The 14,353-nt window shown below is 37.5% G+C and overlaps 1 protein-coding gene across 1 annotated transcript in view; it reads left to right on the top strand.

Moving 5' to 3' along the window:
• Positions 1 to 1,114: 1,114 nt before the first annotated feature.
• Positions 1,115 to 14,353, top strand: part of FAM120B (family with sequence similarity 120B) — a gene marked incomplete at its 3' end in the record, with an annotated part of 40,317 nt that continues 27,078 nt past the window's right edge. Inside the window, exons 1-3 of the mRNA XM_008942789.1 lie at positions 1,115 to 2,134; positions 5,345 to 5,525; positions 11,167 to 11,262. Of these exons, the coding sequence (XP_008941037.1) occupies positions 1,115 to 2,134; positions 5,345 to 5,525; positions 11,167 to 11,262 (1,297 nt within the window). The remainder of the gene's footprint in view (positions 2,135 to 5,344; positions 5,526 to 11,166; positions 11,263 to 14,353) is intronic.

The raw sequence follows: 14,353 nt of genomic DNA, 5'->3' as shown, positions 1-14,353 counted from the left end.
CTCTTCCAACCTAAAGGATTCTATTCTGTGATTCTATGAATTAAAAAGGATGGTATTCAAAAACTGTATCCAGGGGGTATTAGAAATTTAAATTCCAAGGACTCAAGAATATCTTTAAAAGCTGGAAGTTCACAATACTTTTGTGATTTCAACTTCTTTTTTTATTTTCTTTTTGCATATAATAGGTATGTATCTTGTAATGTAGCACTCCTACATTGCAGAGACAGTCTGTAGTGGAAATGTCAGAAATCAGCAGCATGAAAAGTGGGAAAAACTTTATCTGTTTAATTAAAACATAGTGAATTTTTTCACTGTTTAGCTGGGAAGAGATTTGACTTTTGAGTAAAATCAAAATAAAAACAGATATTCTGAGAATAAAGAAGAAAACAAAGCTTGATAGAGCCTGTTGTCTCCATTTTTCATTGCGATGTCATTTAAAAGAAAATGGTGCCATGGTAGAGGGGCAGAGGAAACTGGTGCTTTAAGTAGAGGAAAAAGCACATCTGTCATAGAGGCTGTGCCAAACTTCTTTGCATCGAGACTTCTAGAAATAAAAATAGAGGTGGTACTGGTGCTGTATCAATGAACTACTATCTGTAAGGTCAGATGGTAACTGAGTGGTTTGCACAATCAAGGCACAAGACTGATCCCAAAGTTAGTATTTTTTTCATACTGACTTCAGTTAAAGATGTTCATACATTTTTAGTGTGAAAATTAAGCCATTAATGCCTGTGTTGTACAGTCAGTTCTCATAAAGCTTCTAATGACATTTATACTTGTTTTTCTAGCAATGCATACTTTTCTATATTGTATGCTGTTAGTCTGAAAATTTTAAAGTCTTATTTATGAAAACCTTTAGATAGTTACAGTTTTCACTGATATAAAAACTGATTGGGCACTTACGTCCAGTTTGTTGATGGGAAGAAAACTGGTTGAAGCTGTTTAAAGACCAGGACAACACAACAGGTTATCAGCAAGACCAGAAAATGGACCGTTCAGTTTCCAGGCTGCTTCTCTTTGACTGCAGAGTTTCATTACGTTTCTCAACATTACATTTTAGAATGTTGTGTTTATTTTTCTTCTTCCAGACTACTGTGAGTTTCAGAGGTCGGCCATGGGCATTAAAGGTCTGCAGGGGTTTGTGGAAAGAGTCTGCCCGGATGTATGCAGAACAGTAGACCTGAGAGAGATGGCAGAAAAGCATCGCATCGATCATCCTGATTCCCTGCCTGTTATCGTAGTGGACGCCATGAGTTGTGTTAAGTACTGGTACACACCAGAATACTGGGTGTGTGGTGGCCAGTGGCGGGAGTACCTTGCCAATTTGGAGGATTTTATTAAAGTTTTTATGGCAGCTGGTATCAAGTTGGTGTTTTACTTTGATGGTGTGGTGGAAGGGAAAAAGAGAGATGAGTGGATCAAGCGGAGGTTGAATAATAACAAGGAAATAGCCAGAATATTTCAGTTTCTCAAGACTCACAGGAAACAACCAGGAAGAGAAATGTTCACTCTTTCTACAGCTTTGCCTACTTTTACACGTTTTGCCCTGAAGTCGCTTGGTCAAAAAACAGTGTGCACATTGCAGGAGGCAGACTTTGAGGTGGCTGCATATGGTTTGCAACATAACTGCATAGGAATTCTGGGACAAGATAGTGACTACCTCATCTATAATACATGCCCCTACTTCTCCATTGAGAAACTCCATTTGGACAGACTGGTCACCGTTATGTACTCTCGAGAAGATCTTTGCCATGCATTGGGTCTTAGGCTGACACACCTTCCTCTCTTTGCTTGCTTGCTTGGCAATGATGTTGTTCCAGAAAGCTTGTTGGAAGGCTTTTGGCATAAATGTTTAGTCACCAGTCGCCGCAGGAGTAACAGGTACAGCAGAAGGACAAACATACTTCTAGCTGTAGCAGATTACATCTCAAAAGTTCCGTGCTCATACAGCAGCCTGAAACACTTGGAAGAGATGCTACCTTTGGGATCAGACAAGACATTACTGTACAGAGGAGTGGAATCCTACCTTTTGCCTGGGCAGCAGTCTCCGTGGGTTCCTCCCAACACAACAAATCACCAGATGTTCTCCCTTCAACAACAAACAGCCCTGTGTCCAGATAAAGAAATCTTCGAGGTACCTTGTTTTTCAAAGCTTAATGGTCACTTTATTGCCATGACTGTTTAGTGGAAGTTGTTAATGAGCACACTGAATCTATTGATATAAATTTTCTTGAGCAAAATCTTTCGTCTGTTAACTACAGCCGCATTTAGGACTATGACATGGACCATGATGAGGGCAGATGCAGCACATTTAATTAAAAGTAGTTCCTCTCTTTTTGAAGCATCAGGTGGGTCAAATAACAGGGAGCATCTCCAGTACATGTCTATAGCTGGGTGTGGAGATGTACTTGGCATCTATTGCATGCAGTAATAAATTCCTTTTTGCTTGGAGAACTGACAGGTCAGCCACGGATGGTTAGTGATCTGCTTGGCTGCACCTGGCACGTGCAGTCAGGGACCCAAAGGGAGCTTGCACTAGGAATGCAGAGGTTGAAATTGCTGTTGTGGAGGAGATGAGGCAACTTCCTTTAAACCTGTATTTCATTATTTTTGGATCAGGTTAATTATCTTTCAGATTCATTGTACCTGAATGAACCAAAAGCAGTTTGTGTGTCTTGTTAATCCTTAAAAGAGAGGGCTGCACTAGCAAGTGTCACTCATGGCTTCCCACATGGGCAGAGATGTGCTGATGTTGGCCAGTCAAAAATGGTCACTCTGATCAGGTCACTCTGAGAGACCAGATGTATTAGCTGAGCTACCTTGTGTCAGCTATTATTATGCAATGGTAGTAAATCTGAGTACAACTCTAAATTCATGGAAATTAAGATAACATATTGAGATTTAATAGAAGGAAAATCTGTACAAGGTGGTATATTTTAGACCCTATATTAGCCCTCTGTTACTCCCTATTTTCTTTGATACTTACAGATTTCAAATAGGCTGGTGTTTTGTCTTTTCCTTATATTCTTTAAAGCTGTTTTTCTGTTCTGTCATATTACTCTAAAGTAATCCTATAACTTACATTTTCCTTTTCTAAAAATACACTTAAACCATTTTAAACCTATATTGTAACCTGTGCAATGCTTGTTTCAGCAAAACAGCAGTTATATTTGTTTGGGTTTTTTTATTAACCATACATAGATGCAATACATGTCACTTTTGACTGTAGTTGTTAAGCAGAAGACATTATTTAAAAAAAAAAAAAACAAAACAACAAAAAACAACTCTACATCCTAAATACCATGTGGAAAAATAGTGTTTGTGCTTGAAATGCAAGGAAAAATTAGCCAGAATGTAATTATATAGGTTGGATTATGGCCAAGACAATAGTGGTAATATCCTCACTCCTTAGGAGAATGTACCATGTGGTCTTTGTGACAAGTGGTCATTCTTTCTTGGCTTGGTCTTCATTTGAAGGGTTGCAGGTCTCTAGTGTCATGCTGAGCTAATGCTGTAATAAAATAATGATGTTTAGAAACTCCACTAACGAATGCCTCTCTGCTGGTGCATGAACCCTATGTTAAGCCAGTCCCTGGGCCAAAGAAATTCCAGTCAACATTGTAGACATGTTAACTTGTCTTTTGGTTTTGCTACAGTGTTTAAATATTCATATATGTCATGTGTGTGCTTTGCTTCATGTTCTGAAACCCATGTGTAGTTCTGCTTACCTTCCACATAATCTGAACTGCACATAAATGGCAGACACAGCTCACTTACAACCTTGAGGACATAACCTCAAGTGGCTGCTTCTCTCAGAAAAGAGGAGCATAACTTTCTAGCTGACTGTAGATGTAAAGCAGAAATATTTGTCAAGATAGCATATTGAATACAGCAATACTTTTGAAATCAGCTTGTGTTTTTGTAGTACACAAGGGTGTGTAGATTATTGGCAAATTGCAAGACACCAGTATTTTCAAATGATCTCTTGTCTGTGACAGTGGTTTGTCTCATTTGAATCATGCTTAGAAATACTTAATTATTTGCTTTTGTTTTATAAAAAAGTAGATTTGGGGGATTACATTGTTTACGTATATTAGGAATACTGAAGTATTTCTTCCAGGGCAACCATTAATTTATTGCTGTAAGAAAATGCTCTGTGGATTGGTTTTGTACACAGAAGGCTGTCATTGATTATATACTCAAAATAATTTCTTCTGAAAGTATGACATTTCAGTAGAATTAGTTTTGATCAGTAACATCCCAGTGACTGACTGCAGGTTTGACCTCTTGAGTTCCCAGGTTTGCAAATACTGGAATTCTGCAGAAATGGTGAATTTGGGTCTGGCCAGTGGTCTGGTAGTTCCCAGTGAAAGAAGCTGAGATAACTGCATGGATGGCACGACCCACATAAGACAGACAGCGTGACACACGCAGGGAATGCAGACCAGAGACACTTCAGTGCTTGCTCACCGTGCAGTGTGGGTCCAGAAGTTTGTTAGTGACACCCCATGGAAATAATTGACTTTGCTGAGCTGTTTGAGTACCCCCACACTTTTGGTCTGAGGCTATGACATGAAATGTCTATGTGGCTCTGTGCTTGGCTGGGGCAGGTCACAGGTGTTACTGGTTGAAATCTGTGTTGCCTGGGAGCAGCTTTGTTGCTTCTACATCTAAGAAGCATCTTCTGCATCCAGACCCTTTGGTGCTGGTTTTAGCCAGATGTGTCTGCACCCAGTGTGTGGTTATTGCACAGCCTGGGTGATGCTATGATTCTGCTTCTTGGCAGCAGCCTGCAGACCTGCTTTTCCTTACTAAAGTAGACTGTATTTCTTTTTTGGGGAAGAGCAATCATGAAGTAAGAGTGTGGTGAGGTTAAGTATTCTAATTTCACCACAACGTAAATTTTGCAGCCAGCTTAGGAAAGAAATTGCGCTGTTTTATGTAGTTCATCTTGCAATTGTAATCATTATGCCTTCACTCAATATTTAAAGGGGAAGGTACATTTTCAAGTGACTAAAGGAGGGCAGCTCATTTTTCTGTGTCTGAATTCAGAATTCATTTTAAGAATAATTATTCTCTAAAAAACCTGTCATTAAAACCCCCAGGTTTTGAGAATTCAAGGAAGGGCTAAGGAAGTCAATAATGGGATTCCTGTTCTCAAAAATATGGGTGTCTGAAAATATACTATACTGGTGTTAACTTGAAAAAGCACTTGTTCTCTCCCTGGCTGTTACCTCCATTTCCACTGTTAAAGTATTGTTTCCTTGAGCGCTGAATACATTTTGTTACTATTTGATCCTTCTTAGTTTTGAGATAATGCCTTCTTCCTTCTCTGAACAAACAGTTAGCTAAAGAGCAGCATATCCAATCTGAAAATTATACAATCTTCAATATCCTGAGTAATGGAGAGATTGAATGCAGCAACTCTTTGGAAGATGAATGTGATACAGAGATCCCTGGACAGGCACTTATCTACCGCCCTGCTCGTCAGCATATTTATTCTGTCTTGTTGGAATCTATAAAAGGTAAGGCTTAAACTACTGACACTGTTACTCAAGTATAATTTCAGTTTTGAAATATGAAATCCTGAATTTATTGTTTCAGTGGCTACATGAGGATGGTATTTAGGATAAAAACTGTGGGCAGCTGAAGTGTGCCCCTTAAGGAATCAAGAGAAAACGTGACAATGAAATTGCCATTTTTCTACGTGCTGTTCAATTTCAGTGCTTTTAAAGAGATTTTTGAGAATTGGGATTTTTTTTTCTTGTTAAAAGAGAAGTTGTGGAAGTTGATAATGATCAAAAGATTGAGCAAAACAATGACATTTAGAAGATTTTAAAAGTTTGAGAGGATATGAAACCTAATGTTGCTTTGGTAAATAGCTCCTGATGAATTAGTGAGTTGTAATACACTTCTGCAAAACAGCAATGTACTGTTACAGTTTTACTTTGTTGATAAGTATGCAATTTTAAAAACAGTGGGTAGTCAAATGTAGTTACTGTAGTGATACAAATGCAAATAGTCATGCCAGTGATTATTAGTTCTTTCATCAAAGTGCAAGAAAATATGACTTGTCTGTCCAGTGGTATAAACACATTCTGTAGCAGCTATGTATATATCTCTGCTTCCATTCTGCTTTAAGACAGAGAATTCTTTGTTCACATCCTTGGACAAGTTTTATGTTCTTAAGACTTCCATTAGCTAAATGTTATCTTTACAGTGTCTTTTAGGCAGCAAGTTGAAAATTAAAAGTGTACTGAACTTCTGTTCTTCTTAATATGTTGATTTCTCCTTAGTAATCACTTTACATTTTATTGATGAAAGTGCACCGCCGTCACACCTGATATTCAAACCTTGCGCTTAGAAAGGCACAGAAAGGTGATTAAATACCTGACTTCCTCCGGCAACTAGAGGTTGAAGCTGTGCCATAATAGGAAAAAAAAATAGGAAAAAAATGAATCAGTTTACTTAGTCATTTGGACAGAGTAGCAAAAATCCCAGCAGTAATTGTGCACATCTGCCATTTTTCATTTTTTAGCCTACTGCCTCTAAATTTTGTAGACAATTATAACTTGGTTGGGTTTTCTTTATTCCTCTAAGCAGCAGGATATTCATTGACATTTTCAGAAACACCCAACCCAAAACTTCTAATTAACAATTGTTGCTGTGAGATGGTAGGGTAGTAGCCAGATTTGCATTTGTGTTACAGTGTTTGCAGTACTCAGATGAAGAACATTAGAATTGAAATACAGAAACACTAATTTAGAATCTTACTGAAAATGAAATTTGAACATGAAAGAGGCCTTCTTGTAAGAAAGTGGTTTTAGAATAAAACCACAGATAACGTGTATTATTTGTTCTCAGCTCATGCTGCAAATTCCAGAGATAACTTTCTAAAGTGAATCACAGTGCACTCTCAATCCTTAACCCTTCCAGAAAGGCTTGTAAAGTGTGTCTGCATGGGCACCCCTATCAAATCTGTATTTTCAGTGTATGCATCTCCCTCTGATTGCTTCAACCATGTCACTTCCTAGTAGGAAATAGTAGGATGGGAAGAAGTAACCTACATTGTATGTCGGTTGTAGTATAATTACTTTGTATTAGCATTAAAAAGGACCTTACTGGAAGGAGTCAACTAATTAAATTGGTCCAGGTGGAGTCTGCTGCCGTTGTGATACAGTTGCTGATGTGGCTCATTTGAAGCTAACTTAGTAACTCTACACAAGTTTAAGTTTGCAGTGGAGATTAGTGTGTTAGTGATCCTGGTTTTTTATTCCTTTAGATCCCTCAATTACATTGATTCCAGCTTCGGGAACTGACCTCTGTGTCGTTTGCATATCTGCATATTTACTGTTAAATAGGAACAGCAAAGCAGCCAACATCTAGTAAAAGTAATAGTTAGCATTTTAGTAAGAACAGTTTAAGAATAATGTAGACTACTTCCTCTACTCTGAAACAAGAAACTGATAGTTTCAAATGACTTAGCTGAGATTTCCAAGGGTGATTAGGAGACCCAAGAATCTATAGGAGCTGGATGTTGTCACATCCTTTGAAATCACTCACCTAGACCACGCCACTTTGCCTCAAGCCATAGTGTGATAAGTGTTTCTTTTGCTGTCAACGCAGCAAAAGTAATTTATGTTTATAAATTTTATAATAAAAGTAATTTATTATGAGTAAAAAAATGTCAGTTTAATTAATTTTCTTGCACAGCCACTCATTTCATCCCCTGTGCAACCTCTGAGTTGTGCTGGTGCAGCTCTTTGTGCAGCTGCCTGGTGGCCTAGTTTGTGAAACTGAAAATAGCCCCACTCTCTCTCTCTTCCCTCCCTGTCTTGCAATGGTGTAACCAACCTGGTCCTATGTATTTTAAAAGTATCTTTATATTTAATTGAGCTATATCTGATCATTACATGGTATATTGTATATGGGGATATATAAATTATCACCTTTTAGCAGCTTTCCTAGAAAAAAACAGTATTATTGGAAAAAATCAAGGAGGGGAAACTGACAGTAAATAATGCACCTTGATAGGCCAGACCAGCTCTTTCTTTCTTTTGTGTGTGAAGAGTTCAGAACAAAGCCAGCAGGTTCTGGCACTAGTGCAGTCCATGGAAACAGCTGCACCTGCGTGACTGGTGCCTATTAGGAGGTTATGTAATGTGGCCTAAGCCTGTGGCCAGCTCCTGGAAGTCCTGGCATCACTCCCAGTTCTAACATTAGCAGGCCAGACTAACCCTTGCTTTGAAACTGTGAAAAAGAGTCTGTTAGCAGAATTTTTGCCAGTTATCACCAGTGAGCACTCAGGAGGGCTGGCATTGTTGCAAGTGTAAAGGAGCACACAGAACACCATTTCCAACCAAATCCTGTTTTGCACGTAGTTGAAATTTCCTGTGGGCTGCCTAAGTGGTGCTTCCGCAGGCCATCAGAATCTATTTAAACAAAGGGACTGCTATTTTTTAGATTTCACTGACAATACTCTGTATGTGCATTGTGGAGAAAAAAGTTTGATTTTTTTCTTCCCCCCCCTGCCCCCAAGAACTATTTCCATGCAGGGAGTGCTGCCATTTAGTAATCACGTCTCCATTTTGTTCCTGGTATGTTAACATGCTGTCAGTTTGCAGGACCTTGCTTTCATGTTTATTAGTTTGGCTACTTATGTGAACAATGTACTGTATCTTTGTTAGGAATGGACTATAACAGTGAAGCATTCAGGTAATGTGGTGCTACATCCTGTACCAACATTCATATATATTAAAAGAACTAAACTAGAGGTTTCCTACTGGCTTCTCTTTTTACTGTGCTTGACCTCAATAGGTGATGTAAAAATAGTATTTCACCAGCATTTGGAATGGAGACATTTTGGTATCTTGTTCTATGAGCTGTGGAACTCATAAAGAGTGACTCTGCCAGCCAGCTTCCCCTCAGTAAAACTTTTATATTTCCATGCTCCTTTCTAGCATCCTCTTAACGTTTCACTGTGTCCTTGACAGCTCCTTCTTGCAATATATGGTGCTCTCGAGTATGTTCCCTACTGCCCCCTGCTCTTCTCAAATCCCATCTACCTTTTTATTCGACTAGGTCTTCCATAACTACTTGTGTGTTGATTTGCTATCCAGGGCATTAGGATACAACAGGTAACTTGACTTCCCTGCCTTTCTTTCTGTTGGTGCCCTACCTAACAAGATCCCTCTGTCAGCTGAGTCACCAGTTTCGCAAAATGTTTAGGAATGTAATTCATTTGAAATCTCTTCTTGTCTCTCAGATTCAGTTGAAGCAAAGCAGTGCAGTTTGAATTGATTATAAGACAGATGTCCTAATTGCATTAGGTTTTCTTCCTTAAGAAGCCAGGCTCAAATCTGGGAGGCTGTGTGAGCTGAATAGATTGAACAAAGCAGAGTAATTTACATAATAAATCTTAAATCAGAGTGCTAAAACATAGGAATATTTCTGAAAGTGACTTTGAGATATTAAATTGGAGGGTTTTGTTAATGAAATAGCATTTATCATAGGCAATTATTTATAATCAAAACATGAGACTATTCAGCTACTGGAATGTGCAGTTTAAGGCTTTTTTCTTCTCCAGTGTAGGCATTTTTCATTTTATTCTTAATGTCATCAGTTTTTGAACAGTGAAGCATGGGAAGCCAGGTGTATTCTTGTCCCTCATAGTCCAGCTGTTGGTTCTGCAGTCACTCACCTCTATTGGGAGCTTGTGCTGCCAGATCAGGCAAGGCAGGCTGTAAAACAGATTTTGCTGTGTTCTTTTCCCCCCCACCTTATATCTGACATCTGAGGAATTTCTGCTCTTGTACCTACTTGTTCACTCATGCCAACAGTTGTTTGCAGCACTGCGTTGTGAATGAGATCAGGCTATTAATGTGACCAAAATTTTTGGGGTGGTGGAGGGAAGAGGAGTGTTGGAGACATTTGCTTTAAGCTGGGTGTTTTTTGATGAGGATTCATAATGTGGCATCAGAAAGACTTGTGCAGTAAAGTACAGGGTGATTGGAACTGAATATAAAAGGCAGGAATTTTAAGAAAGGTGGCTTCAGCACTGGGTGAGAGCTGGAAGGAATTAGAGATGCAGTTCTGTGAGTCTGGAAAGGGACAAGGGAAGGGGAAAATAAAAAAGCTCTGAGGTTTGCCTGGAAAAGATTTGAAAACAGTATTTCAAGTGCCTAGGACTAGCTAAATCTGTTTATTTCATATTGTTTACCAAACTCCAGAGACTGGAAATTTAGGGCACTTTGACCTGGTTACCATAAGCAAAATCTCAACAAAGTCCAGAAGCACCATTTATAACCTCGATAGTGATTCTGGTTTTTTTTTATTTATGAAGACTTGCATTAGAATAATTATGATTTGACTATTGGAAATCGGATAGACCGCATTTCAAAAATTCTTAAATGCTTCTAAGGGTATTTCCATTTGTGCTTTTTTTTTTTTTTTTTAAACATCAAGTAGATGCACAAGTCAAGTAGTGAAATTTTTAATTTAAGAGGCACTCTACTTTACTGGGGGGCGGAGCAGAGTTGAGGTTAGAGGGTAGGAAGCCACTTGAGCTATTATGTATAAACAATCCCTTTGTACTAGATAAAAGGTCTGGAACAATGGGCTGTAAAAGCTCATCTGATGGTGGGATGACTCCATTGCTGTCAGCTTTCAAATAGCCATCAAGGCCTCCTTATAAAGATTTTGTCTCAAACCCTGACACAGGAAATGTCAGGGCAAGCTGGGAGGAGAATCATATTAAGGGCTGCCTGCATATGTGACTGTGACAGCACTGAGAGACTAAGGTAGCTCATGTAGGTCCCTAAGCTATGCCAGATGCCTCCACAGCTCCCTGAACCGCCTTGGAATGTGAAGCCTAGAAGTGGCTGAAAGCCATTTTAGACTTCTTTACACAGACTCTTGTACTTGATTTTTGGCTGCAGTTCCCAACTCTGTTTATAGTACATAATTCAAGCTCTCTTCATTTGTTCTGATGATTTGTCATAATGATACTAAGACTAATTTTTCTTGGTTTGTTTTTAAAGAAGCTGAGCAAACAAGTCATTATGAAGTGCCTTCCGTTACTTTAGAACTCTGATCACAACTGCTTCCAACATTTACTAGTGCCAATACCTGATGCTTGACTTACTGATCCAATTCTGACTTTTTTAGGTGGAGCCTATCCTGTGGTAAAAGAGTGGTTTGTCTATTTTGGAAATCCTCTCCAGCAGCCAGAGCTGATACAACCTGTAGAACCTTCTATTCCAGGTAGAATAAAAATGTCTTTCATTCTGAACTGAAGTAGTGACATCACTAAAATCATGTTAGACAATCCATCATCATGTTTGGTATGGAATCCAAAACAACTGTGGAGAACAAGGAGCTAATGTAGAAATGCTGCATGTCTGTAATTGCTTTTAATTACCCTGTGTAATTATGATAGCTTTGAGCTACAGGTTATTGCTGTATCTTGTTAAACCCAGTGCTAATTCAAACATAAGTCCTAAAATGCTGACAGTTTCTTAGAGGTTCTAAATACTGCTCTGAGGCTAAGGTAAGTGGTCTGTAAGCCTATGTTACAATTCTTCTATTAACCTGTTTGAGACAATAGGTTAGCAAGACTGGTGGAAAATATTAAAAAAGGTCTTTTTAAATCACCTGTGACAACCCAAAAAAAAGAATCTGCTTTTCAATTAAAAAGTAGCTAAGCTATCTGTTTCTGTGAAGTTTCTACTGTCTTAAGCATCAAGTGTTTTGTGTAGTTTTATCTTCTTTCCTTTGGTAAAGGGCACATTAATGAACACTCTTAGTGAAATTAGTGTTATGAGGAATGTGTGACATTTACAAGGAAGTATCGTACACTTTAGCAAAAAGATGGAGCTCTCTCTATGTCACTCATCTTTTTTATTTATGATAAATTTTATCATGCAATAGAAGCTTAGGAAAGGAACTAAACAGTACTGTATCAATTTTTTTATTTCAGAGGGAAAATTGTTGTAATTGTTCATTTGTCCAGGCTGCTGCAGTCATAACCCCTCCATCTTTACATTCTCTCTCATGCTCTATCCAGTCATCTGCTATCATGTGGGTCAGACACACGGAGTTTTTTTTTTTTGTCTTTCCTATTAAATGAAATGTGTTAAATTCATATGCATATGAATATTAAAATCAAGGATAAAGAAAAACAAGTTGTTTTTTAATTATCAGCCTTTTCAAAATCCTTTTGAAAGGAACTGTTTGGAAAGAAATTAGCTATGTAGGCAAAGTGCAAACAAGGTTTCATTTGATATGCAGTAGTTTCACGGGCCAGTACCCCGACACAGTATTAGGAGAGTGATTATCTAATTGACTTGATGATAGCATGCAATTGCTGTGAAATTTTCCAAATGGATATGAATACGCAGGGTAAAACTTGATAAATATGTTCAATGCAACTCTTTTATTTCAGCATGGAATGATCTGGGAACATGCATTTGTAAAACAAGCAAACAAAACGCAACAAAATGTCCTATGTAGTTACGTTTCAGTTTGCATGGCAAATACACTGTATTTATTGTGAAATATTCCTCCCCAGATAGTGTAGTAATTTCCTCCCTTTCTGGAGAGGAATCCACTTAATCTTATGTACTCTGAGTCTACTGCTCTGCAAACATGTTACACATAGGACCCACCTTCGTGTTGACAATAAACAGGACGTAAAATAACGGTGTTTGTTTGTTTATAGAAACCACATAAGAGGATTTTATAAAAACAGCATCTTCTCAGCTGCAATCTTTACTGACTCAGTAATGAAAAGCTGTTCAAGCAGACTATAAAAAAAGTGGAGGAGGACTTTTAGTGTTTATTTTTAGTGCCCTGTTGTCATTCCTTCAGTGAACAAATATTTTTCTAAAATTTTTGCAGTCCATATTTGTATGCCTTACATTTGCTCATGCATCTTTTATTTTCCACAGCATGACTTTCTAATTCACCAAATAAGGTTCTCAACAGCGCATCACATTTTTCAGACAGAGATCGTGTTTAGAGCTAAATTTAAAGAAGTTGTTATAGGAAGTTAGAGTTCAAAGCTGTCAATCCAGATCAGGTTACTCAAACCCAGAAAAAAACCTTACCAGGAACTATTTGAAAAATCACAGGCGCAATTAATCTGGGAAGGTTCTCTGGCTTTTCTTTTTTTGGAAAAAATGATAACATCATCACAACTACTTTAGAAGTGTACTGAAACTATATGAGAATTCCCAGCTTTGTTGAATCTGATGTACGTTAAAAAGTCAGAAGAAAGAATATTTGATATGAACGTTCAACTGTAATATGCATAACCATAAGTATTTTAAATTTCTCATTGATCTCAGAAAATAGGTAGAATTCCCACTGATTTCTTTTTTGTGTGTATAAAACAGCAGAACTGGCTTGCATCTGAAAAGCTTGCAGTTAATAGACAATATATTGTTATAGACAGAGTTTTAGCTTTTTTTAAAAAAAAAAAATATTATTGAATCATAAAGGCTGTAAGATGATGGCTTAAAATGTATTTAAAATATGCTCTGTATTATGTGTATATATTTTTCTTCAGAGACAGTCTTCAATTACTCACATTCTCTCTCTCTCTCCCTTCTGAAATGTTTCTTTTCAGTTACATGAATGCGCTCATGATGTTTCTCACACATTGACAGAGCAGCACTTAAACTGATAAAAATGTCTCTGAGAAATTAATTTCTTTAGAAGATCTGTGATCCAAGAAAACAGTTTGAAAACAGTTTAACATCCATATCTCGTGAATGTAGCAAATCTATTTGATATGTGTACAGTTTATATGGAAAAGGAAGTTTTAAAGTCTTTACTGGAAAAGTGTGGGTTCTTTTTTTCATTTTATTTCTGAAAATGTGTAGGGTATTGCAGCTTCATACCGCATGACTTTGGATCTACTTTCTGTATCCTATGATAGGAATATGCCATGAATATGCTTATGTTCAAAATGCTATCTCTGGAATGCTTGTTTAATGGTCAGATTTAATTGGAATTTAGGTTTATGGCATCTTTAAAATTTGTCACAGTTGTTGACAAGTTAATGTTGAGTGTTCCTAGCAAATGCATTTTTATAAACTTATTGCTCAGTATTTACATGAGCACATAAACTGATGAAGCATTAAAGTTCTATTACTGGTGTTATAAAATGGAATTTCAGTAGTCATTACTTGAAATATACATGAACAATTACTATTATACATTTATATGTAAATATATATATCTACATATGACTGTATACATTGATGACATGTTTTATTTTGGTATGAATATGAGGATCACCTTTGTATAAGTCTTGAGTTCAACAATACCATAGTATTAATGTATTTCACCA

The sequence above is a fragment of the Merops nubicus genome, unplaced genomic scaffold, assembly GCF_000691845.1.
Source record: "Merops nubicus isolate BGI_N331 unplaced genomic scaffold, ASM69184v1 scaffold38776, whole genome shotgun sequence".
NCBI lineage: Eukaryota > Metazoa > Chordata > Aves > Coraciiformes > Meropidae > Merops > Merops nubicus.
This window is presented reverse-complemented; position numbering and strand designations above follow the sequence as displayed.